At 40.2% G+C, this 27,530-nt stretch overlaps 1 protein-coding gene across 5 annotated transcripts; it reads right to left on the bottom strand.

Annotated features, from left to right (window-relative positions):
- Positions 1–641: 641 nt before the first annotated feature.
- Positions 642–26,045, bottom strand: CWF19L1 (CWF19 like cell cycle control factor 1). 5 transcript variants are annotated; one of them, XM_082425258.1, is made up of 14 exons: positions 25,914–26,045; positions 22,981–23,065; positions 21,710–21,788; positions 20,986–21,087; positions 19,343–19,557; positions 17,292–17,410; positions 14,930–15,014; positions 13,153–13,293; positions 12,128–12,242; positions 11,290–11,369; positions 6,160–6,369; positions 4,448–4,567; positions 3,917–4,014; positions 642–1,078 (listed from the first exon to the last, which is right to left on the bottom strand). In XM_082425258.1, exons 1-14 carry the CDS (start codon positions 25,934–25,936, stop codon positions 934–936), a joined length of 1,617 nt encoding a protein of 538 aa, XP_082281384.1. In that variant the 5' UTR covers positions 25,937–26,045; the 3' UTR covers positions 642–933. The 5 variants fall into 5 exon arrangements, with proteins under 5 accessions (XP_082281384.1, XP_082281386.1, XP_082281385.1 ...); XM_082425260.1 differs by having other exon boundaries at positions 21,710–21,772; positions 25,914–25,951; XM_082425259.1 differs by lacking the exon at positions 4,448–4,567.
- Between the last annotated feature and the right edge of the window lie 1,485 nt (positions 26,046–27,530).

Below are 27,530 nucleotides of genomic sequence, written 5' to 3'. Positions count from 1 at the left end.
TTCCAAGATCTGGCATTCTCCTGTGATCACTCTCTCTCTCTCTCTCTCTCTCTCTCTCTCTCTCTGCTCTTTCTCCATGTACTTACTGGATCACTCTATTTCCGAGCACTCCTTAAATATTGATATTTCTCAGGTAGTCATCTTCAGCTTAGGACTGTATTCACCCTATTTCCATCCATTCTCATAATTTCACCTATGGCCTATACCCTGATGAGCCCCAAAACCCTATCACCAATCCAGATCTCCATAAATTTGTAACTATCAAACAGCAACTAAAACTCAGTATCTAAAGGAGAACTCGTCTTCTTTTTAAAAATCTGCCCCTCCTCTTCCCAATTAGACTGTAAATTCTGGACAACAGGGATCATGTTGGGACATGGCTATACTCCTGGAGCCTGAAAAATGCCTGGCACATAGGAGTTAAGTATTTGCTGAAGGACCGAATGAGCTCTTCTATATCAGTAAGATGACTGCTATAAGAGAAAAATGGCAAAGGCCTTCTCCATCCTGGGTTGCTCAGTGAGAAGCCACCCGTGAGATCCTGGGATAACAGCTGGGCCTAAAGCCCTGGCCCCTCCTACTATACACACACACTACTTCATTTCAACGGTTATAGGTAATATGAACACAAGACACTTCCCAACCATGAAAAAGCATTTGGATTTTATATGATAGTTTAAATATTTTTGAAAATGTTGATAAACACAAGCTGTACTTGGAGTTTGATGACAGACATGCTTTTAACATAAGATCTTCATCCTAGAATGCGACTTTTTCTAAAAAATATTCAATCTTAGGCCTCTTGCTGCAGGCAGGTTCCATGGGAATACACAAAAAAGAGGCAGGGAAACAGTCCCCATGGGAGACTGTTGTTTCTCAAAAAACAGGCTGCCATTACATCCTGTGAAGTTCATAAAGTGCTTTTCCCTTTGCTCAGTCACCCAGAGTGAAGTCAAAGAGCTCAAAGTCTTTCCGGAAGCGACGAGCCAGGGTCTCCTCCTCTTCCTTGCTGATCTGACACTGCCTCCAGTCAGACTTGTCAGGAATATTAAGGATAGCTTCACTAGCCAGGACCTCCCTGCACAAAAAGCACAAAGAAGTCAAAACGGACAGTATCAGTCCAAAACCCACTCTTCCTTCCATTCCTCTCCAGCCAGAGAGCTCCACTAAGCATCACCCAAAGAAGGCATGCAAATTTCTCTGACTTTGCTCATACCATTTTCTCTGCCCTGAGAGCCATCTCTGCCATTCTATCTATCAAAGTCACGCCTGTTATAAGTGACCAGCTCACGTCTTAGCTCTTCTAGCCCCTCAAATTCCATTTACTTCTCTGAACAACTTGGAACTACATTACTGGTACCTAGAGAAGCAACATGGCACAGTAGAAAGAGGGCAGCCCCTGATATCAGAAATATCAGGGACTGGATTCCATTCCTAGCTCTGCCACTTGCTGTCTGTGACTTGAACAGATTACTTCATCACTGTGCCTTGATTTCCTTGCCTATGAAATGCAAAATAAGGGTTTTCTGATGTATGGAGACAACATAATCAAAGCACCAAACTAGCTGTAATTACATCCTGCCTTAGACTCTAGTTTTGTCATCTCGGGCCATTAGTGTGCTGAGGTGAAAAGTCAGGCACCTAGTCTCATACCCCACTCTGACTTTCTGCCTTTCTTTCTAGTGCACTCAGGCCTACATAGGCACAGCAGCACAGGCTCAATGTCAACAAAACCACCACATACACAACCTATCTTCTAAATGCCACTGCTTTATACTTTTACTTATTCTGATATATTAGAAATAACTCCTTTGCAGCCAATTAAGCTGACTGTGCTCTTTTCCCCATGGGGCCCCTGTGTGCAATGACTGAAAACAGCAGCCTTCTTAGTACTGGATGCAGCCTGTTGCCTCTATGGGTTGCCCTAAGGGACCCTGGAGACAGCCCTTTCCAGTGGACATTCATGACTGGCATGCTGTCCCCGATCTAGGCTCCACACAGGTACGCACAGTGCCTTAGGAAAGCCCCAGGGCACAGTGGCCAGGGTCCACATTGGCCAAGTCATAATGTCCATCTGCAACTGCTCCTGCAGAACAAGGAACATGTGATTGAGGCCCTCCGCAGGGCGAAGTTCAAGTTCCCTGGCTGCCAGAAGATCCACGTCTCCAAGAAGTGGGGCTTTAACTAAGTTTAAATGAATCTGAAAACATGGTGGCAGAAAAGCGGCTCATCCCGGATGGCTGTGGCGTCAAATACATCCCTAATCGTGGCCCCTGGACACATGGAGGGCCCTGCACTCGAGAGAGCCTTGGTGCCGTCTCCTACTTACTCGTGCCCACCAATAAATCCTTTCTTGTCAAAAAAAGAGAAAAGAACTCTATTTGTATATTTGTATGGTTCATTTTCCACTTTGAAGCTACAGTAAATAGAAAGGCTGAAAACAAATCACATGAGTCTTCTAAAAGTCAAAGGACCTAAGCTCAAGTTCTAGTTCTCTGGGCAGACCATCAGTCTACCTCTTCATCTGTAAAATGAAGACAGAACCACCCTTCTTGTGCAGCAGGAAAAAAAATATGTCTTTTCAAGTATTTCGTTAACTGTAAAATGCTATGTAACTGTAAGTTACTATTGTGAAAAATACTCAATGTTGAAAATACAACCAACTACCAAGAGCACAAAATCATTCAGAGACTCTCTCCTTTGTGAGCTTATGTGCCTGTGTCATCAGTGTCCACACCTGTGTCTGTTGCTGAATCAATAACACAAAGATAATGTCAGATGTTTGAAGGTCCTAACACATTTCTTCTCATTTATTATCTTTTTGAAAATGTAGACAACTACGTTTACTGGACTTATCCAATGGTGGCAATCTCTTGGAGGCTTTCCAAATTGGTCCAAAAAGGATTCAAGGTTGACTCAAAGCTCAGTTCTAACTAGGGAAAAAACCACTGCAAATCACAGACACCAGCATCAGATAATCTGTTCCGCACATTTTCAACTCCCCTCCATACTCTCTCTTCTTGCCAGCAAATTCCTGCCTTCATTCTCTGCCTAATTTATACCACTCCCTGTACAGTTCTGCAGTCATGTTCTCCATGATATGAGGAGCAAAAATGAAGCCTCATCCAGACCTTTAGGACACTACAGAGTAATGAGTTAAGACCTCACATTTTGGGGTCCAGGGTCACTGTGTGACCATGGACAAGCTACCTAACCACTCTAGAGCGATGCTGTCCACTATAGAAGCCACTAGCCTGACATATTTAAATTTAATTCTAATTAAATTAAATTAAAAATTGAGTTCCTCAGTCACATTAGCCACATTTCAAGTGCTCAGTAGTCACTAGTAATGTGGCTGGTGATTACTGTATAGGACAGTGTACTTTTATAAAACATGTCCATCATCAGGGAAAGTTCTACTGGCACTCCTCCAGAGCCTCATTCTTCATACTGGTAAATTGGGATGACAGTATTTACCTTACAGAGTTCGGAAGATTAAATGAGGCAATGCATGGAAAGTTCTTGGCACAGTGTCTGGCACAGAGCACATGTTCAATTAATAGTAGCATTTTCCTCCCTTGGGCTAGAATGCCCACATGCCAAAGTTTACCCTCTAAATCTATCTCTCAAGCTCAACTTCAGCCCTTTCATGACGCCTTCCACCAAGTAGAAATGGGCTCTCCCTTCTCTGAATTTCTAAAGTACACTGTTCCTCAAAACTTTGTTACGGTACTTTTCACATTCTGCATTGCATTACTGTCATATATGTAAACATCTGACTTGCCCTAAGACTACTGGTTCCTTGGGGCAAGGACTGTTCCTTGTTTGGCTTTTTACTCAACTGGCCATGCAGCCCACTACTTCGTTCAGAGTAGGTCTAGTGAAAATACATTTAAAATAAGAAAAATGTACAAACCTTCCAAACTGCAAAGGAAAATTCTTTTTAATTCTGTGGAAAAGTTTCTCTCCTGTGTCAAGTTCAACATAAAAATATGCTGCTCCTGGCTGTGCAATCTAAAGTAAAGAGTCATATGAGGACATGCAATAGTGCTTTAAAAGTCAAAATCCCAGCCCATCTCTTAAAAGCTTTAATTTGGCAAAGAATTCAGCTTAGAAGCACAAGAAAAAGGATGTGAGCAGATATAAATCCCAAGCCACTCAGTGGAACTAGAGTTTAAAAAGCCAAACTGGCAGATATTACAAAGATCTTCCCAGTAGCACCTACCTTCCTAAGGAAATTTCTAATTTCTTGCTCTTCCCAGGAAAGCATTAAGGCCTTGATGTAATACCATCTTCGTCTCTAGTCTCATCAATACCCCATGCTCTAGTACCAAACTGTCACCTGCCTATTTAACATTTTTTAAACACCTTTGAGTATCTCAGGCTCAACATGTCAGAAGCCAGGTCTTTACTTCTCCTGGAATATGACCTTCCCCTCCTGTTTTACCTGCTTGATGTCGGAGTGCTCTGGGATTTCCAACAGCTCTATCTGTTGCTCCTGTGCCTGAGTAATGAAGGCATCTTTAATGTCATCAGTAGCGCAGCGGCTGAGTGGCACAGGAATGACCTGGGGCAGGGGGGAGGAGCAGGAGAAATTCTTCATGCAGGTCTCCGAGAGGTCATGCCTCCTGCACAGTCCCTGAGACGTAGCAAATCCATCACAGGGGTGGAGAAACACCCCTCAGCAGAGATTCTCCTCAGGCCAGACAGGTCTATGTCAGCCTGTCTGTAAGGACTTAAACTTATGAGCTTGCCTGCCACATGTGGGAGCCCATCTCTGATGTGGGAAAGGCTAGAAAGAGATCTCTTTGTCATTAAGCCTTTGCCAGCTCCTATATAATATATGTGGCAGAGTCAGGCCCATTTGAAAACTTAACAAATGTGCCAGAAAGAAAACCACCACAACGACAATCAAATTATCCGTAACAGTCTCTGAATTTCTGAGCTGCTAGCCCCAGGCAGGATCTGAGACTGTTTCCTAACTCTGAGCTGCCACTCATGCTGAGCTTCACACAAAATACCCACTCTCTTCCAAACTCTATCAAGGCCCACACCTTTCTTGGAACCTTCCTCGACTACCCATTCCTTTTCTAACAAGGCACTTACTATCTGTGCTATTCACTTGTACTGCCATGCACTTCCCTGTGAATCTCTGTAAAATCTCTGGAGTTATCACCAGAAACTCTTTAACCTTTTAAATGAATATTATTTAAATATTAATATGAAAATTCATATTAAATATTTTAAATATTAAATCAACTATTTAAATACTTAACCTTATATTAGAATCAAACACTTAAATATTAATTAAAATTAAGTATTAAAATTAACATTATTTGTTGATGGGCACTTGGGTTGTATCCATGTCTTGGCTATTGTAAATAGTGCTGCTGTGAACACTGGTGTGCATGTATCTTTTCGAATTAGTTTTCATCTTTTCTGGTTATATGTCCAGCAGAGGGAGTGCTGGATCATAGATAGCTCTATTTTTAGTTTTTTGAGGAACCTCCATACTGTTTTCCATAGCAGCTGCACCAATTTACACTACAACCCAAGTGCCCATCAACAGACGATTGGCTTAAGAAGATATGGTACAAATATACAATGGAATATTACTCAGCTATAAAAAAATAATGAACTATTGCCATTTACAACAATACAGATAGATGAACCTAGAGAATACCATACTTAGTGAAGTAAATCAGACAAAGAAAGACAAATATTATATGACATCACTGATATGTGGAATCTGAAAAAAAAAAAATACAAATGACTCTATATACTAAACAGAAACAGACGCACAGACATAGAAAACAAACTTATGGTTACCAAAGGGGAAAGGGAAGGGAGGAAGGATAAATTAGGAGTATGAAATTAACAGATACAAACTACTATACATAAAATAGATAACCAACAAGGATTTACTGTATAGCATAGGGAATTATATTCAATATCTTGTAGTAACCTATAATGGAAAATAATCTTAAAAAATATATATATACATATATATATGTAAAACTGAATCACTTTGCCATATGCCTGAAACTAATACAATATTGTAAATCAACTATACTTCAAAAAAATTAACATTATTTAAATATTTATCAATATCCAGGTCCCCATACAGCCCTTCCAAGTTCTTGGGCAGAGACCACCTACCTGTAGCTGGAGGTGATGGCTCTTATAATTTCTCTCAAATAGAACACAGCGTTTGCCTTGACTCTTAAAGAAGCGCCTCAATGTAGCCTTATACTGCTCCACCTCTTCCACCACCTCTGCTGAAAGCTCCACCACTGACTGGTAGTGTCCAATGGGCAGGATGAGGACATGGTCATCAGATAAGCCTCCTTTGGCCAGGGCAAGGTAGCACTGAAGAGGAAGCACACAGAAGTGAGACGTCAATACCCCATGTGTGATTCTTCAGGGAGAAAAGCCTCTACAGAGCGTGAGCCCAAGGGTGTGGGAAAAGTGCTCAAGAGGCTCTCAGTAGAAATTCTCCTCTTAAAAAAAATCTAATTTTAGAGGTTATAACAACAATGTTGTCAAGCACCTGCTGAAGAATGAGATTAGATGCAACAAATTTCTTTTTTTCTGGCTGCACGGCTTGTGGGATCTTAGTTCCCTGACGAGGGGTTGAACCCGCACCCTCTCCAGTGAAAGTGTGGAGTCCTAACCACTGGACTGCCAGGGAGTTCCCAGATGCAACAAATTTCTATGCAACTATCAAATGAACTGGGAGCCAATGAGCAGCACGCAGACCGGCTTTTGGCTACAAACACACCAGAGCTGAAGGAGACTGGAACAAACGGTTGGTTTTTCCTCCCAGGCTCCGAACTTGAAAACAATTTTTCAGTTATTATCACCCCCAGCCACAGAAAGATACCACTTCTGACTTCAAATGGACCACTTTCCCTACAGTGACACCCAATCTCACCCCTAAATACACCTCTTAGGCTCACGAAAAAGGCTAAGATGACGTGATTAGCATCCAGTGTCCCTACAGCCTTAAGCTGCTGCCTAACCTCTACAAAATGAAAGCAAACATAACCTAATAGGGAAGGAAGAAGAAGAAACCTCAAACTCAGGTACATCCAAAAAAACTGTAGTTCCCAACAATGGCTGCCGGCAGCTAAACAGCAACTAAAAATATTTCTGTCAAAACCCAAACACGCAAGACTGCTCTACCACTCACACATTCTTTGAAGGGAAGACACTGAGTGAGTAGAGAAAGGGCCAGTGAATATCAACGCAGACAAATGAAGGTACTGGAGCTTTAGAAAAACAATCCAAAGTATACTTTTAGTGTGGTGGGTTCAAAGTTAAGGCTGAAGGAAGGAGTCATTTATTTTTCATCTACACTGAGAAAGCCCAACAGAATGACAGGATAAGTATCAGAAACAAACTAAAGCATGATCACCCTTGATCTCCTTGGCACAGAGGACTGAACACATCTATAGAGTTAATATCCCAGATGACTAAAGTTCATCAAAACCTCATATGTGCTAAAACATTAAAAAAAAATTTTAAATAACCAGTAAATCAGTTCCCAAAAGTTTTTAAATTTAAAAATTTTAAATTTTTTAATTGTGTTTGTTTTAAAAGGTTACTCTAGAAGCCTGAGTCTTCTAGCCTTTCCTTTATGTCAGTGGGTCACCGCCATAAACAGCAGTTTTTATACTGTGATGTGCACTGAAGCTACTGAAGTTTCTAGTCTAGACTAAATAACACCCCCCAAGACAGTACCTTCTAGTTCTTGTGAATAGTTTCACACTTGGCCGATCTCTTCCCTTCTTTTCAAACTCTCAACTTGTAATCTGTTCTATACTTGAATTATCTCTAATTTTATCTCAAATGTATAAGTAGGACCTGAATGAATATTTCTCCCATAGAAAAATGCATGGGGGGCTTCCCTGGTGGCGCAGTGGTTAAGAATCCGCCTGCCAATGCAGGAAACACGGGTTCGAGCCCTGGTCCCGGAAGATCCCACATGCCGCAGAGCAGCTGGGCCCGTGAGCCACAATTACTGAGCCTGCGCGTCTGGAGCCTGTGCTCCGCAACAAGAGAGGCCGCGATAGTGAGAGGCCCGCGCGCCGCGATGAAGAGTGGCCCCCGCTTGCCACAACTGGAGAAAGCCCTCGCACAGAAACGAAGACCCAACGCAGCCATAAATAAATAAATAAATTAATTAATTAATTAAAAAAATGCATGGATTTTGCAATAGTTACTCTGGACTCTTAGCAGCCCGCACCTGCTTTTACCAATTTATAGCCATGGGCCATTAGCACACTTCTATGTATATCCCTTGAGGAAGGCATGGCAAAGACAGAGAAAAAGCCAGGGGAAAAAAGTAATGAAAGGAGATCAAGAGGAGTGGCTACAGAGGGGACTCCAAGCCCTGTGCCAGACACCCACGGTCACCAGAGGTTCCCAAGAGGTTTCTAACAACAAAGGACAGCGCAGGTAAGTGTAAACTTGATTACTAGGTAGGCTCTAGGCTAAAATCATCATGTGACCTCCTACTTGGGGTGCTGGGTTGGGCCACAATCAAAATCTGAGATACTTTTTGCCCCTCTAGCTTTAGGTCTAGATGAGAAGCAAACAGGTTTCCTGATTATCCCCTAGGCTCATACCCTAAGCCAGATACCCTAGGCAATAGAAAGGTACAATAAATGGAAAGGAAAGGCCATCTCTCCTGGAGGCCCAGAGCAGCACGGAGCTAAGTCACCCATTCCAAATCTCTTGTGCCCTGCATGGCATTCTGAACCTATTGAAGTTTCCTAAACAGAAGGCAGTCTGAAGCCTTCTCCCATACCATACCATATGGGAGAGAAGGATAGCATACACTAATCCAAGGAGGAAACCAAGATCCAAGAGTTAATCCAAAAAGGGTATTCCTATAAAAAGAAGAGTTTTTCAAGTTTGCTTCTCTTCCCACTGAAGAGTTAGTTCATCCACAGGCTCTATGGCCCAGCTGTGTCACAGGCCTTGACCCCATTCATGCTCCCCCTAGAGACAGGAGTGTGCCAATAAGCAAGACATAAAAATTAAATGTAAATGACTGGGACTCTTCAGTCAAACAATAATGGCAGGAGAGGGATGTGACTAGAGTGTAAGATGACACAGATTCTAGTCAGTCTACAGGAGGCCACAGAAAAGGGCCCTCACTGTCAGGATAAGCTGAGGAAAAGGTCATCCCCAGGAAACAAAATTAGAATAAATCAATGAAAAGTGGATGAAAGTATCTGTCCGCAGAAACATCACACACTAAGAAATGATTTGTAAATATTTTCCTCCTGAGCCTTGGGAAATAGCCAATTCTAGTCATGGGTGACTAGGGTGCAAATGTAACCCTGAAAATTAAGCTTCTTTCATTCTAAACAAATGAAGAAGAAGGATAATGGTCTATATGAATCCCAGAGGAATGAGGGTCAAAAACTAATATTATTTAATACCTAATCAAGCCCTGCCCAAGGAAAAGTATCTGGGGAAATCTGAAATAGGATGACTTTACTGTGAGACACACATAGTTCATCAGAACTTTCCATAGCCTGAATAAAATCCTTCTCAAAATCATCCAGTTCTCATAGTCTGATTCAGTGCTTACCAAGCAATCTTGTAATTATTATCTTGGGTTCCCAGATACCCATACCAGGAATGTGGATGTGGGTATTCCCGTCATTAGGAAGCTATATCCTCTACTACTAGGCAAAACTGAGAATTTATCTCTTTAGTCTTTTATATAATCAGTGTAAATCAGTTCCCAACATTGCATAATTATCACAAAAATTAATAAACTCAAGTTTTTAAATCTGAAGATATAAAAAAGAATATCAACATTTTTAGCCAAATATGAGTGTATAAGCAACAGAAGACTCTCTTTTTGGGACAAAGAAAATCCTTGTGTTTGTACTTCCCTGATGGCACAGTGGTTAAGAATCCGCCTGCCAATGCAAGGGACACGGGTTCAAGCCCTGGTCCGGGAAGATCCCACGTGCCATGGAACAATTAAGCCCATGTACCACAACTACTGAGCCCGCGCGCCTACAGTCTGTGCTCTGCAACAAAAGAAGCCACCGCAATGAGAAGCCCGTGTACCGCAACGAAGAGTAGCCCCCGCTTGCCTCAACTAGAGAAAGCCCGCGTGCAGCAACGAAGACCCAACACAGCCAAAAATAAATTAATTAATTAACTAAAAAAAAAGAAAAGAAAATCCTTGTTTTAAATAGTAATTCAAAAAAGCAACTCATCACCCCCAAGTAGTATGAAATAAAAACATATAAAGTTCAAGAATTACATAAAAACATCACCCTAGGAGAGCCATACCTATTTGTCAGAGAGGAGGGAGAAAAGGAGCAATCTTGTGAAACTGGCTCTACTAAACCACAGGAGAATTGCTATAGTTACTCTAGTCAAAAAGACAGAAAATAACAAATGTTGGCAAGGAAGTGGAAAAACAGGAACCCTCATACATTGCTGGTGGGAAAACAAGATGGTGTAGCCATTTTGAAAAATAGTTTGGCAGTATTTTTTTTTTTTTTTCTTGCACAGGCTCCAGACGCGCAGGCTCAGTAGTTGTGGCTCACGGGCCCAGCCACTCTGCGGCATGTGGGATCCTCCCAGACCAGGGCTCGAACCCACGTCCCCCGCACTGGCAGGCAGATTCTTAACCACTGCGCCACCAGGGAAGACCTGGCAGTATCTTAAAAAGTTAAACATAAAATTACAAGCAATTCCACTCCTTAGGTTGTCTATCCAAGAGAAATGAAAACATATGTTCACACAAAGACATGTATGCAAATGTTCATTAATAGCCATAAAGTGGAAACAACTCAAATGTCCACCAACTGACGAATAAATAGACAAAATGTAGTCTATCCGTACAATGGAATACTATTTGACCAGAAGGAACAGAAAACCGACACATGCTACAACATGAATGAGCATCAAGAACATTATGTTAAGTAAAAGAAGCCAGACACAAAGACACTGTACGATTCCATTTATATGAAATGCCCAGACAGAAATGAAGACAAAAAGGACTAGTGCTTGCCTGGGGCTGTGGGTGGGTATGGAGACTAACTGTAAATGGGCAGGAGGAATCTTATTGGAGTGATGAACATGTTCTAAAACTGTATTATGTGATGGCTGTACAATCAGTGAGTTAACTAAAAATCACTGAATTGCACACTTAAAGTAGGTAAATTTTATGATATGTGAATTATGACTCAATAAAGTTAACAGAAAACAAACAGGTGTCTCCTCTGTAAAAGGTTCATGGAAGTAACTCACATGTGTGCCAATGTTGACCACCAAATGCTTTTCCACTTCAGGGCTGGCAAGGCAAAACCAGCAGGGTCCTGGAGGCTGAGCTTCATGTGGAAGAAAGACAAATGTTACCATGGTCCAAGCACTCCAGCACATAACCACCCTACAGAATTCAGCCTTGTCTGATCTTTGTATCCTGCAAACACTGATATGTACACAGTACTGCCACAACGGACTGGGTCTGCTGTGCTCCCACTATGACCCCTGCCCCCATCACCATTATCAATGAAACTAAACCTCTGTTAAAAGTTCTGAATTTGTAACCAATCCACAGGTAGGTGATCCATGTGATAACCATATATTGACTAAAGTAGCATGTAACTGGCAACTAACTGCAATGAGAGAACACTCAACTGGGTGTCTGGAGCCCCAATTCTAGTTCTAGTCATGCCACCAGCTATCCACATGACCCTGGGAGTACGTGTACCCTCCCGAATTCAGCTTCTTCATCTTTGAAACAAGGGGGTGGAGAAAGAGGATCTCAATGTAATAGCTGTAAGTCTTTTCTACCAGTTTGATTATTCCATTATTTTATAAACCCATACTGGTTTTGTAGGCTCTTAACCTTACGTTTACAGACATGACGGAAAGGAGCTTCTTCCATAGTTCTGACAGGAATAGCCTCAGACAGCCTCAAAGTCAGGCCACCTTTGCATTCTTTTATTTTTCTTATTGGTCCTAATGACTCAATATACAATCTTCTTCTGCCAGAAGAGGCTCTCTTAGCAATGCTGCTTCCCAAACAAGACCCAAAATAACAGTTATTGCTCACATAAGAGACCTCTGGAACCAAGGTACTTACGAAGTTTGCGAGGCTGCTTTGGGTGAGGAGAAGACTTGTTATCTCTGCCTGTAGATGAACGCTTCCTTCCCTGCTTTTCATTTAAATCAAAGAAAAACTGACAGGCTGAATCTTCCTGGAACAGCCAAAGGTAGAAGAGTAAATGTTATTAAACTAACCTTTAGACAAGTAGCCAACCATCCACATACAAGGGAATGTTCCTGCCATGTCATGTCTTTCCTCCTTGCCCTTTCTGCCTATCCTAGAGAAGAAAAATATTTTCCCAGTCCTGATGCCTGGACTCTCAGTCATACCTCTCAACACTTATCCAAGCTACCACCAAATTTATTCCTTTGGAAAAGTGAATTAAAATGCAAGTTATACAGCAATTCTTGCTTAAAACAGAATAGCATGAACCCACCCACATTCCTTTCCCTTTCTCAGTAGGGACATGGTGCAGTCTTACAATTTCACAGATAAAACAATTCTGAGTTTTAATTAAAAAGATAAGAAAAAAAAGTCTGAGAAAGCAGACCATGTATACTAGTAAGGAAACTTGACATTCCTTGCTTTAGTGAAGGGAAAACGAATTTCAGAAAAGTCTGCTATTAAGAAATTTCTTCAGAGTAAATCTTATTCACCTATACCACTCATTATAAAATCACAAATTACATTGCTACCAAGCAGTTGGATCCTTGCCTGAAAAGTTAAGAACAGAGAATTAACTTTAGACAAGGAAAGACTTTACATGTGTAACCCCAACATATGAACCAAGTTTAGACAATGAAAGACTAAAAATATGAAACTGTTAACCCCAATCTATAATTAAAAAAACAAACAAAAAAAAAACAAAACAAAAAAACACATTGAGCTTACTGGAAATCTACTAAGGCTTTCTAATCACCAGCATGATTTCCCAAAGGAAAAAAAAAAAGATTTAGATTCGAGGGATTAAACTTGCCTTGTGAATTAAACTATAACCAAGAAAAGGACACCTGTAATGGGCAATCCTGCCCAGAAAATGCCACCTCTCAGTCAGAACATACCTCAGGGGCAGGAATTTGCTTTCCTATGGATGCTTCCTTCACAGACTTTCTGTACGGGTTTTCAGTGACATCTAGAGGCTGTTTCACCAGTTCTGCTACATCCATTAGTTTCATAGGAACAATACTGAATGCATAAAGATACTTTGGGAGAAGAACAACATAATATTAAGGGAAATACTATTTATGCAAATGTAATCAACCTATTTTACCATAAAATTTCACATAAAGCTTCAGAAACTGAGTAAGATCAAAGAGCAGCAACCAGCCCATCTGCAGTTCAGAGCATCCATAGCAATGCCATTTCAGTGATCTCTGCAGGGGCAAACCACGGGCTGATGAAGTAACAAGCAACTCATCAAAGCCCAGCCCTTACACAAAACAACTATCACTGCAAGGCCCAGAGGGACTTGCTCCATAACCCTTGAAGACAAACTGCTTCTGTCTCTGAGTCCTTTATCTTTGTGCACTTTGTCAATAGTCACTGCACTGCCCTTCTTTTTTTCTAATGAAAACTAAATTGGACAACTTAGTGTTTCCCTCTGATTTTACACAATTTCTGCTGTATATGCTGATAGATTTTCTTAGGGATTAGTAGCAAAGAAATAAATATTCACATAAATATCTAAAACCATGGACTAATGGCACAGATACTGAAAACTTTACGTGAGATATGAATAGATGCTTAACCTCACTACTGATCAGGGAAATACAACTAATTAACAATGATACACAACTTTCTTCTATCAGAATGGCAAAAAATGTTAATAAAAATTTGACACTACCCATTGAGAAAACAGACTCATACACTGCTGGTAGGGGTATAAACTGGAACAAAATTTTGAAATGAATTTACTAATACTTGCCAAATTTTAAAATGTGCATATTCTTTGAGTGAAGTATGCATTGCTTAGGGTTAAGGCTAACATGTCCCTGAAAGTAAAGCAATAGACTAAAAATACTGTGAGTGATGCTCAGTCTTGAAAGGACAGTTTAAAAAAAGGAAGAAAGGAAGGAAGGGAGGGAGGGAAGGAAGTTAAAAAAATTACAAATCTAAACTTGCTAAGAATGCATTGGGCCTAAAAGTTTAAGATATTATGGAAAAAACAAAATAGCTATTTGCTTATCTTTTGCATGTACATTGTTTATGGCATATTATATATAGTAGGATAATCTTCAGATAATTTATATATTTTCCCACGTGACTGACTGTTCTGATCTTTAGCTATTGAAATCCACAGTATCCTGCTTTTGGCCCTACAGAATCAGAAATGCTCTCAGGGAAGTGAGAAGAACAATACACTTTTCTGGTATACCCTCTTTCATTCACCTGCACTGTTTTCCAGTATAAAGACAGATTCCAGGTATCATTAAGATTCCCAAAGCCAAGGAGGGCTTAGGTAAATCCTTGGGAAGATTTTATTATTTCTGCTAAATGAAGTTGCTAAAAGAAGCAAAGCAAGAGTACCATCTGAGGTCAAACTCATGAAAAGTACCCATAGAGACGACCACATGGATGTGGGAAGAAAGACATCATTCATTTGAAATTTTGCCTTTGTTCCACTGGGCCTATTTTCCCAAACCCTTCTCTAAAATCTCCTACAAAGGACCCAAGGAAACCTAACCTTTCATTACCATATTATTATAAAGCGTAAAGTAACTGAAGTACTGGGACATCGCAGTTGGGGAGAAGAGAAGATATGAATGCTAAACTGGGCAAGAGGAACATTTATCAGGCAGACAATGAATATTAACCAAACACCAAATACTCAAAATTTACCTTTTTCTTTTCTGGATTTCCAACATTTGCCAGAGCTATGAACCTGGTGGCATGCCGTGCATTTTCCTGCAGAATGATGTGGTTTCTATAATATATTGGAAAGATAATAGGTTACCAACAAACTTTACCTTTTTTTTTTGGCTGCACCTCAAGGCTTGCAGGATCTTAGTTCCCTGACCATGGATTGAACCCAGCAGTGAAAGCGCCGACTCCTAACCACTGGACTGCCAGGGAATTCCCACCAACAAACTTACTTTTGATCTGCAATTATGAAATATGTAGACTCCATGGGGCCATGAAACAAGCACAGGTCCTAAGTCTATCACTACATCACCACCAGTAACATCTCAGATGTTACCTGTCCATCTAGTAGAATAATCACCCCTACTTCCCAGGGCTGCTGTTAGGAAGAAAATGAGATCACGTATTTGAAAAGCACAAAAAACTCTAAATTTGGCTTTAAAAGAGTCAGAAAATTGGCAAAATGTTGATAATTGCTGAAGTAGGTTATGGGTTCAGGAGGGATCATTATACTATTCTCTCTTCTTTTGTGTAATAAAAAACTATAATAATGAAAAACAAAGAGAAATGAGTTTTAAGTGGAAAACAATGCTTCAAATGGTAATACATAGCATGATTTCATTCTCTTAGGAAAAATATAAAAATACATGAATGTCTATGTTTCCTAGAAAAAAAATGCCAGTATTTTTATTATGATAGTTACGGGTTTTTGTTACAGCTCTGGTTAAAAAGTTGTACAGGGTTTTTTGTTGTTTTTTTAACAGCTTTATTAAGATCTAATTCAAATACCATACAATTCACCAGTTTTTAGCATATTCACATATACTAAGCCACTACCACTATCTAATTTTAGAACATTTTCATCATCTAAAAAAGGAAACCCTGTATCTATTAACAGTCACTCCCCATTTCCCTCCAACTAGCCCCTGGCAACCGCTAATCTACTTTTTATCTCTATGGATTTGCCTATTCTGGACACTACAGATAAATGGAATCATGTAATATGTGGTATTTTGTGTCTGGCTTCTTTTATTTAGAATAATCTTTTCAAGGTTCACACATGTAGCTTATATCAGTACTCCATTCCTTTTTCTTACTGAATAACATTCCATCATATGGATATACCACTGTTTATTTACCCATTCATCAGGCGATGGATATTTAGGTCATTTCCTCATTTTGGCGATTATGAATAATGCTGTTATGATCATTTGTGTACAAGTTTTTTGTGAACCTATGTTTACATTTCACTTGGAATAGGAGTGGAATTGCTGGGTCATATGGTAGGGAAATGCCAAATATTTTTGCAAAGCAGCTGTACCATTTTACATTCCCACCAGCAATGCATGAGGGCTTCAATTGCTCCACATCCTCATCAGCACTTATTATTTGTCTTTTTGATTATAGCCATCCTAGTGGGGTGAGAAGTGGTATCTCATTGGTTTTGATTTGGATTACCCTAATGGCTAATGATGCGTGAGCATCTTTTCATGTGCCTATTGGCCACTGGTTTACGTTCTTCAGAGAAATGTGTATTTGGATCCTTAAAAGTTTTGAGTGGCTTATTCCTATAACCCTTCTGTTTTTAGTGCATGGTTTCAGAGAACAAGAGGTTTTTCTGGAATGCATATATGGAGATATAAAAGAAAAATCCGTAGTACCTATGGTTATATCTTAGGCTGTGGGATTATAGGGAAAGGGCAGGTTATATTCTTCTTTTTGCTCACCTATATTTTTTTAACTTTCAACAACACATATATTGCTTTTGTATATTAAAAAAAAGGTTTTTATAAATCATTTTAGGGATTACCCATGCCTTTAAAGTGAAGATCTTTCAGAGTTAACTTTACTTAGCTCTATTACTTATAAAACACTGGTTTTATTTTCTCTGTAATACATCCTTTAAAAACTCCATCTCCAAGCTATACTGAAAAAAGAGAGAGAGAGAAAAAATTGACACAAGTTCTTGATTCCTAAATTGAAATACTTCTTAGGTGATTATCCTGAGTTTAAGACTATACAAGGAGTAACCGTTTAACCTGATCAAAACAGGACTTACTGTACATCAAGCTATGATGATTAAACAGCATTGTTATGTCAGACCCTCAAACCTTTAAGGGGCTTTAAATGATACATTGGATGATACAGTATCATCCAATCCCTTGTATTTCAAATTAGGAAACCAAACTCAGAAAAGTGGAATGACTTGAGAGTCACTCATTTCATGCCTGAGTAACTAAAAGAAACCAAGATATTATATGGCTGAAATGAACATGAGAAGTTTACACAGAAAATCCAGGCAAATTCTTCAAAAAACCAAAAAGAATGAAATGCTACTCACCGATATGGAAGCCTCTCATAATAAGTCTTTTCCAATGCAGCAAAATGATATCTTGGTTTCAAGCCTGTGGCAAGACTGGAGATCAAAGCAGAGCCACATTTTTTGGTATCCACTTCTCCCTAGTAAATAGAAACTTAGTCATCATAACAGACCTAAGAGTTATCATGAAATGCAGAGATATAACAAGACACTTTGAAATGTCTTTGGAATATTTATGTGGCTACAATTTGGGCAGTAGGATTTGCATCATGAATTCCATACTTATGGCAATCAGAGAAATCTCAACACATAAGGGGAACCGGGCTATTACAAATGCAGAAATAGGAACAGTTGTTGGAAGCCAGAGGTTAAGGGAGAAGGTAACTCCTCCATACTAAAACCCAAAACAAGGTTTATTACAATACTTTTTTGGAAAGTAAGCACTCTCTCTCTGGAGCCCACAGACTGTACGTCTATAATTTGCTTCATTGTGCTCCTGTAGTTCTGACAATGCAGACAGTCATAGTCATTGCAGAAGATCAAAATTAAAAGCTAGCTTTCAGGGCCCCTAGGATCCATAGAATATTTGCCATAGAACATTCATGGACTTCATCACAGAAGCATACAATCCTTTATTTTGCTTCAGTCAAGGAAGGTGTGGCTTGTGGAAGGGCACAACCATGCCCTTGTCACAGTTTGTAATACAAAGTCTGTCAAAAGTTAGGCTTGTTCCCAGAGCTTCCATTAACAATAAATTATGTGCTCTCTCATCCATAACATTATTGATGAACTTCATTCTAAGAGAAGGTATTAACTGGAAATAAAGAAATTACCAGAGTTAATTTTCCACTAAGTAAAGCAAAGCCTTCCTTTTGTCTTATGCTTGCCTCCTTCAGATGTCTGCTGAAGGGCAGGGAACTGACCTTGAGGTTAGTTGCAGTACCTTAGGGACTAGTGAGATATACTGTTTTCTCCCCTATAAATACCTTGTATGATTACTTATAAACTTTCACCAAAATCTACTTTAATCAAAAATTGTAAACTTTTTTAGCACCGCTCTTCATTCTTCCTTATAGAGTATCACGTGTCTTTCTCCCATCATCACTTTAGTAGTCTTTCTCTGGATCTTCCCTAGTTCTGCTGTATCTTCTCTACGCTGCAACCAGCACTGCCTCTTGTATACTAGTGGAAGAATAACCATAGGTTTGTGGAAGGGGAAGAAAGTGTTGTCCCTTCTCCCTTCAAAATCCTGACAATGCCTGGTATTTTGTTGGCCTTTTTAGTCATGGACACATAATGTTGAAGTTGGCAGAGTGGCCTACAGGGCCCTTTTCTGGATCATCTCTGATAACTCTACATCTAGGAATTGATATTTGTCCCTAAATGCATTCTTACATTTTCCTTCACTGAAGCTCAGCTGATGCTTTCTGCTCTCACATACAACCTTTCAAGGTCTTCCTTAGGCTGATTTCCACCAAGGTAGCTCCCCATGATAGCTGTCACTCACCAACCTGGTGTACATCCTTTTCCTACAAAAATATTTAGATCGAACGCCATGGCACGCTCTAATACATTCCAACATTAAAGTTTTCCCATTAGAAAAGTACTAAGTTTTCAATATATTGTTTCCCAACTTTAGATCACTATCCTCAATCCCATGATGATTCCACCTTTTAAAATATTTTGATAGCCAAAAAGATATAATCTGAATGGAAAGGGGGAAATAAAACTGCAGAGCTGCCACTAGCTATAAATCTTTTCACTGAAAATTAGTGACCCCTCAAAACTTAAGAAGAAGCTTGAGAAAGGGTACTTGAAGCAGAGAATATAATTTTTTTAAAAAATTCATTTATAAGTAAGACTTCAGCATTCTCTCTTCAGTGAATCGTGCTTTCATTAAGATCAACTTTTGCTTTGGTCAGCCAATAAGGCTTTAAGTATCCCGAAAAATTCACAAAAGATTTCTACTGAAAGGAACTAAGAGCTGAAATAGTCACATAAAGAACAAAAAAGATCAAATTAAGCCACTGCAATTTGCTTTTAGAAATTCCAACTGAACAAACACTACTCACAGAAGAATTCCCAAAGTTCCCCACATACTTGGGCCACGGGGATGTGAGCAAGATATCAACACCCTTAAACTGGGATGTTGACCACAGCATTGTTCTCAGGGAAAACACATCCTTGGGACTAAAACAGTAACCTGGGACAGGTTCATTTAAGGACTCTGTCCCACTGAGGTACACAATCTGCAGCCCCGAGCTTCCAGTGAAGACACCTTTACGACCTGGGTTCAAAGAAAAATGGACAAGTTTTAGTCAAACTGCTGAATGAAATGTCACTCTGGTGATGAATCTCTTTCCCCATGCCCCACTTCCAGCTCCTAGGTCTCAATGTTGGATGGCTACAACAGTATTCCTGTTCAGTAAGTAAGAGCAGTCCTTATGTGAAGGCTGCTGGAGCCCACAGTCTGATTGCCCCAGGTGCCTTGCAAATGAAAATCTTGGGAAGCACTGATTAAGAAAAAGGCTTTCTGCCTTCCAGAGACTCCAAAGGGACTAAAAGAAATCTAGACACCTGGATACAGGGAGAGGCACTGAGAAGAAAAAAACATAATTGCAGCTGTGAGTAAGCTATAGTCTAGAATAAATGTACTCTTCATGAAGGCAGAAGCTTCCAAATGAAGGAAAACATTTGGAAAAAGCAATTACTTGTGAAAAAGTAAGAGACTCTGCCATCTTCTAAATTTATTCATAGCTTGTGCCCTTGATTCCGTTTCCTTCTTGCTGCCTCCAGAACCTTGTTCCATCAATTTTCACTTCCCTTTCATCTACTGAGTCTCTTCTTCTCAAATGGCTCTTTCCACATACTAACTCATAAAGGAACACACATACTAACTAATAAAGGAACACACATACTGACTAACAAAGAATAATAAAGTAAAAAAGGAACACACATACTAATAAAAAAACTATAAAAAGAGCATTTATAGCAAAGGAAATGTAGAAGCTTTCTAAAGAAATGAGAGACCAAGAGAGAGGAAATGTGAAGACCATTTGAGCCATTTTAGAAAAAAATGAGTTGAATGATCCAAGAAGCAGTAGTGGTGGGGGGAGGGGAGCAGGTGGAGAAGAAAAGCAAAATTTGACAGTGCTTTTTACAACAGCCAGACACGGAAAGAACCACTAAGAGTTTCAGGGGGCTGTGGAGGAACAATTTTAACCTGGAATTGAAGAGTGGACCTGGAATCAGAAAAAGGACAAAAGCAGTGAAAAACCCAAGAATCAACACTAAAAACTTGAGTTTTTCAAAACCTCAGTGAAACCTAGAGCTATAGCAAATTAGAAGTCCAATTAACAAATAAGCTGTATACATCTAGCAATGTTATATGGTGAGACCACATACATAGAATTTTTTTTTTTAAACACAATTTATACCTGAAGTACTCCAAACACTGTAGTCAAATAGTTTACTCCTCTAGTTGGCTGAAAGAGTATATATTGGGTTGTGAAAGTACAAGGAGATTGGGGAGAGGTGGGAGACAACAGAGGAAAAATGACATAGTCTTAAAGGTATAGACACTGACTTCAGGGAAAAAACCCTGATCCCCATTCTCTCAGGCAGTAATGGCAGATGAATCCAGCCACAAATTTCCTGGGAGGCTCATTCCTGGGACACATTATGTTCATTACAAACACAAAAGATATCAACTTACCCAGATAAGTAATGTTTTCAGCTAATTCACACCCATCAACATCTTGGAAATATTTTACTGTTTCCTGGTTATTGGCACCCAGCACGTATGTCTGAATAGGAGCTAGTGAGAGAAACAGACACGACACCAGCTAGTTACCAGTTCTGTTTTGGAACCTGAGAACTGTTTCCCCATAGGAAAAACACTTGTAGCAAAAGTAAAGAGTCAGCAATCCTAGGGAATTCCCTGGCACGGGTTTGATCCCTGGTCCGGGAACTAAGATCCCACAAGCCACATGGCACGGCCAAAAAGATTCTGCAGTCCTATATATGGAACATGGTCACCACATAGGATATCCTACAACCAACCTTGTGGCTTGACTATTAAATGGTATCACTAGGCTGATGAAGTAACATCCTAGAGAGGATGGTCAATGTATAGTTAGGAAAACACAGACCCCAAAGAGCTTAATAAAAAACACTGAAACTGGGAAAAAGAAAAAAAAAAAAAGAACACATATGGTTGCATTATTCAATTCCTTCCTACTGAGAAGAGAATTCTTTTTCTGGAACTAAGTCCAACCAAATTCAAAATGTGAACATTTAGATACATAGGCATTCTTCCCAGGTCAATGCAGAACTCAAAGGCAAACTCTTAAATCACTAACTTTTGAAAAACAACTAGGCAAGAACCATGTAGCCTTGAAACTTTATTAGAAATCATATGTTAAAAATAAGTTCTGTACCTTTCTTGATGCCAGTTTTATATTCCTCCCATTCAGCATCTGGAGTGGAGCCAAAGAAATTTCCTACACACAACAGCAGCTAAAATGAGTTTTTTAAACAGATATATGAGATTTTTTAAAAATATCAAATAGTACATAATTAATTGATCATAACGTTATTGAGCTAATTATCCTATTTAATGATCTCAGTTCTTTCCTTAATCGATTTACAGAATTTCCTTAATCAATTTACAGAATTTCTAAACATAATTCTTTTACAACAATTGTAGTAGTTACTGATTCTATAAATTACTAAATTTTGGCTCCCTGGATGTCAAATACAAGCTGGGGAAGGAGACAAGAGGGTCAGGGAAAAATGGAGAAATCAACCTTGAAAAATCTCTCTGCAAAATACAAAACTATATTAGATACCCTGAGAGATACAGGGCATAAAGGACACATTTCCTGCTTGTTGTCTTTACTCAACCTTTATCCCAATGAACAAATTATCCCCATATCTAGAATACTCTTCTGTACTCTAAAAATTTACAGTCTAGCTGGCAACACCACATAACAATTACATAGGGCTCTTTAGTTTGTGAAGCATTTGCACATATGCCAGCTGACTTCACTCATACCATATACCTATGAAATAGATCTGTGCTTCCCAAACCCAGGGTCAGAATCACTTAGGGAGGTTCTGCTAGTCTGTTTTCAGTTTTGCGTACAGTAATAAAGTAACAAAATTCAAATTCAAAAAGTATAAAAAGGTCTACAGTAAACACATCTCCTTTCCCACAACACTTTTCAGCTACTAAACTCCCATGCTCAGAAAAGGAATTCGGACTTCCCCGGTGGCACAGTGGTTAAGAATCTGCCTGCCAATGCAGGGGACATGGGTTCGAGCCCTGGTCCAGGAAGATCCCACATACCGCGGAGCAACTAAGCCCATGCGCCACAACTACTGAGCCCACATGCCACAACTACTAAAGCCCGCGCACCTAGAGCCCATGCTCTGCAACAACAGAGGCCATGGCAATGAGAAGCCCGCGCACCGCAAAAAAGAGTAGCCCCCGCTCACCGCAACTAGAGAAAGCCTGTGTGCAGCAACGAAGACCCAGTGTAGCCAAAAATAAATAAATAAATTTGTATACATAAAAAAAGAAGGAACTCAATCTAACAAAAAAGGAGAGTATGTGTTTGACTGAGAAATGTATAAAGGAGCCCAAACTTTATTTTACTATGTTTGATTACAACAGTCAAATTAAATGCAGTAAAAAGAAACATCTTACATCAAAGTTTCCACTTTTCTTCTGAATAGCTCGAACTCTATTGAATAAAACATCAAACTTTCCTTCAACATCTCCACATGCCAAGCTGCAAACAAGACATAAATGTTAAGGCAATGCAGGACACACAAATAGGCCTGCCAGGTTTGGTATATACTAGTCTTCCTGGATTAGGGAGATATGTGATCCAGTCTCTCTGAGGTTACCTGAGAGGTTCACTGCATGTGAACTATTAATGACCACTGGGCAGCTCCACCTAAAGGTCTCACCAATAACTTCACCATATCTAAAATTTAGCTTATCATTTCCTCCAAAATTGAACCAGTTTATTCTCACTTGCCAAGTTTTGTGGCTGAGTCTACTGCCAACTTGGTTACCAAGACTCAAAAATCCCCCATCCAGTCATCGTCTCCTCAATTCCTTTTTACAAATACCTTTCACAGTCATCCTGTCCTTTTTGTTTCCACTACCACTATCTTAGCACAGGGCTTCATTCATCCATTCAACAAACACACTCAGGACATCTACAACATGCTTGCTAAGTGCAGTATGCCAAGTACTATGCTAAGGACACGTTAGGAGTATAAAGAAGAAGGAGACTCAGTTCAAGCCTCAAAGAGTACACAATCAGGGAAGGGGCGATATGCTGATAGTTATAAATTTATATGAAAAAGGGCAATAATAGGAGGTATGTGTAAAGTGTTATGGCGTAGGGAGATAGAAACTGGCAAGACCTGAGGTTTGTAAGCCAGACTAACCCTAAGTTGTGAGGTAACTTGTTCTATAATCTCGTTTCTGAGTTTTTATACTTTTGATTTACATGGTTTTTCCACTTCTCATATCATTTTCTTAATGTCTTTTAACTCATCTTGAAATATTATAGTTCTTGTTGTTTTGTCAGTATGTCTTTCTGGTGTGCTTTACTGTCCATACCACTGAACATTTTCAAGGTAGTGAAAATGTGGGTAGTGACACGATCATGTATGTTTTAGAAAGATCATTTTAGTAACAGAGTGAAAGATGGTCTGGAGGAACAAGTGACTATATAAGCAAAAATACCAGCAAAGAGGGCAATGTCAAATGAAGATGGGGAGGAGAGAAACAGACGAGAAATTTAGAATTCTGAAGACTTGAACACAAACTGGAGTGGAGAAGTAGGAATGGAGGATAATTACAGGGTCGAGCAACTGAGAGTCCTGTAGTTTATGCAAAGGCAGAATCGAAGAGAAATACAGTGAATCTGCTATTGGATACAACGCAGAGAATATACTTACATTTCCTCTAATACCCTCCCTTCTTCCTGTCCACCCTACATAAAGCCAGCAGTTTAATGTTCTTTCCTCAAAAACATTAAGACAACTCCACTGCCTCAGGAACCACAGCTTTCCACAAGTCCCTGATCTCTCTTCCCAATGCTTTCTCCAAGTTTCCATAACAGAAACCTTCCATATTGTCGATCTGATCACTCTCTGTCTCTGCCATTCCCTTGGGGTAGTTATTTCTCCTAACAGTCCCACACTACCCATCTTGAGTCTAAAATTTTCCCATCCTTCAAGGCCTATCACATCTCTAAAGCCTTCCTGACCAGCTCAGAAAGTCCTCTTCTCAAAACTTCAGAAACCCATATAGCTTTTCAGAGCAATCTCTGTAATAAATTATTACCACTTTCACTTATCTTCTGAGCACCACCTCTTCTAGGAAGCCCTCCAGCCCCTATCAGTCACCAATTCCTGGTGCTCCCACAGGATCCTGCACTTCCTCTCTCATAGCAGTTGTCACATGGAATTATCTCTGTTTTGGGGAGAGCCATTGTCCAGTTTGTACATCATAAGACACCTCGAAGTTCATCATCTCCTCATCTGGGCGCTCTACCAGTGTTTCCTATCCCACTGAAGAAAGAAATCTAGGACCGGGACAATGCTGACACCTCCTCACTCATAACCAAACCACCTCCAAACCCTGTTGCTGTCCTCTCCTTAATAAACCTTGAATCCCCGCACTTCTCCTCTGCCTTTACGCTATCTAATCCTAGCTGTTTTCTACTTTGGCAATAATTTTTTCTTCACATTGCAACCAGAATCGCTTTCCAAAATGAAAATTTGACCATGCCAAGGCGTTCTTAAACATTCCAGTGATCCAGTGACTTTTTTAGGATAAAGACAAAACTATTAATCAAGGTTCAATCCTCACTACCTTGATTCCTCACATTAATCCAAGTACCCTATACACCCTCCCAGAACCGTGAACCTTTTCCTCCTGACATTTATCAGGACCGTAATTCAACATTTATCTGGATTCTTTAATTAATATACGTTTCCCTAAACTGTAAGATCCATTAGGGCAGGAACTCCATCTGTGCAACGCCTAGCACAGTGCCCGGCGCACTGCAACTGTTCAATCAATATTGTTGAATGAATGCATAAATGGAAGTCCTCTCTTCATCATCCCCTCAAAAAGCGCGCCAGGGCAAAGGCCCTGTCTCTCTCTCCTGTCGACCACTGCCCAGAGCCCATCAATGGGTCCCATGCCAACAATTTTTGCCTAGTAAATATACTGCGGGGAGAAACGAAGGGGAAATGATGTCAGAGACCAAGACGGCCTAATATGGAGGAGGCCTGACGCTAGGAGCTTCCTCCTCTCTCAGCGAGTGTCGCCAAGAGTCCCCCTCTTCAGAAGCAAAAACGGACAGGAAAAGAGGCCGGCAGTGCCCAGGCAAAGACGCGATCGAAGCTCACCAGCAGCCGCCGGGCTTCCGCCCCTGCTTTTCTGTCTTTAGAAAAACCCCTGCAGCGCGCGCGCGCGCGCGCGCGCGCACACACACACACACACACACACGCTTCAGGCTCAGGGTCACACACACACACGCTTCAGACTCAGGGTCACTCTCTCTCACACACACACACGCGCGCGCGCGCTTCAGACTCAGGGTCACTCACAGGCGCAGCGGTTTCTGAGCCATCTGCCTTTATCGCCTGGATTGGGACGACCACCGAAAATAGGGACAGCGAACCCACGCTCTTCCGGAAAAGGCGGCCGCACTACGATAAGACGTAAGCGCTCCCAGCCAATGAAAGCTCAGTTACCTACGGAGAGCGCCGAGGGACAGATGCCTCTCTCAGGTGGTTTTGCCTCGAGCAGGAATCAAGAAACCGGGAGCGTGGAGAAGAAGGGACAAAGGACGACAAACATTCCGATTGTAATTTTTTATTTGGGGGCAGTTGAAATTATTGAATTGCTAGAAAGCTCCCTGCACGATGTTGGCCCCAACCTAATGAGGTAACTCTCGTGGGCAAGACAGACCAAATAAGTAAATTAAAAAAATAAATAAAAAGAGAGTACTTGGGAAATTTGTAATACACGATTTTATTTTATTTCATTTTTTTGGCCACACCAAGGGCACCTGGGATCTTAGTTCCCCTACCAGGTATGGAACCCGCGCCCCCTGCAAGTGGAAGCACAGAATCTTAATCACTGCACAACCAGGGAAGTCCCTCTAGTCTCTTTTAATCTACAATAGCCCACCTACCTTTTAGTTTTGTTTTTCATGACATTGAGTTTTTTGGAGAATTAAGGCCTTATTGGTTGGAGACAACAGTGTTTAAGGAAATGGAAGTGTTCCTGACAACTGAGGGGCATGGGAGACTCACCAAAGGCAGCCAAGCAATTCAAAATTAACTAAAACTTAAAATAAGTTTAAGGAAGAACAACAAAGTTCTGATTTTCCTCACAACTTCTACAATGCTTTTTTGGGAAAAATCAAGTTAACTGCCTCAAACTATTGATGCCTCTGTACTGCTCTCACATTGATATTTTTTCTGCTCTGGGGGTAACACAGCACAGCCCAGCAGTGGAGGTCAAGACGGAATCTTGAAGAAGAGTAGAAGTTTATCAAGCATGGGCAGGTGATAATTTCAGGAAGAGGAAACCTCAGTTAAGATATGAAAACTCATCCATAGAGTTCTGTGTTATCTTTTTTCTAAATTGAGGTATATGGAATTCAGTGTTATCTTTGCAACTTTCCAGCAAATCTAAGTCTGTTGTAAAGTAGAAAGTTTATGGGAAAAATCTCATCCATTCGAATTTAAGGTAGCTCAAGATAGCTCAATACAGTGTTAAGTGTCAGAGTAACAGGGAATAAAATTGAAAAAAGGAATAAAATAGGGGCCTTGTATGCATGCTAGGAAATCTGGCTTTAGAAAACACATTCTTCCCAAGTGCACATGGAACATTCTCCAAGATAGATCATGTATTAGGCTACAAGTCTAAATAAATTCAAGAGGATAGAAATTATATCAAGTATCTTTTCTAAGCACAATGGCATGAAACTAGAATCCAGTAATAGGAGAAAAATTGGAAATTCACAAAAACATGGAAATTAAATAACACACTCTTGAACAACAGATGGACAAAAAGAGATCAAAAGGAAAATCAAATGAAACAAATGAAAATGGAAACACAACGTACCAAAACTTATGGATATAGCAAAAGCAGTTCTAAGAGGGAAGTTTACAGCTGTAAATGCCTATATGAAGAAAAAAGATCTCAAATAAATC

The sequence above is a fragment of the Balaenoptera physalus genome (assembly GCF_965194825.1).
Source record: "Balaenoptera physalus genome assembly, chromosome: 14".
Taxonomy (NCBI): domain Eukaryota; kingdom Metazoa; phylum Chordata; class Mammalia; order Artiodactyla; family Balaenopteridae; genus Balaenoptera; species Balaenoptera physalus.
The sequence above is the reverse complement of the archived record's forward strand: the minus strand, read 5'-3'. Positions and strand labels throughout refer to the sequence as shown.

Excerpts from the sequence above, each read along its gene's own strand:
- CWF19L1 (XM_082425258.1), bottom strand. The coding sequence starts at position 25,936 with ATGGCTCAGAAACCGCTGCGCCT. Across the intron at positions 11,370-12,127 it reads AAAGCAGCCTCGCAAACTTC|CTCAGCCTCCAGGACCCTGC; the intron begins GTAAGTACCTTG and ends TTCCACATGAAG. Across the intron at positions 1,079-3,916 it reads TTTCCTTTGCAGTTTGGAAG|GGAGGTCCTGGCTAGTGAAG; the intron begins GTTTGTACATTT and ends CTTTTTGTGCAG.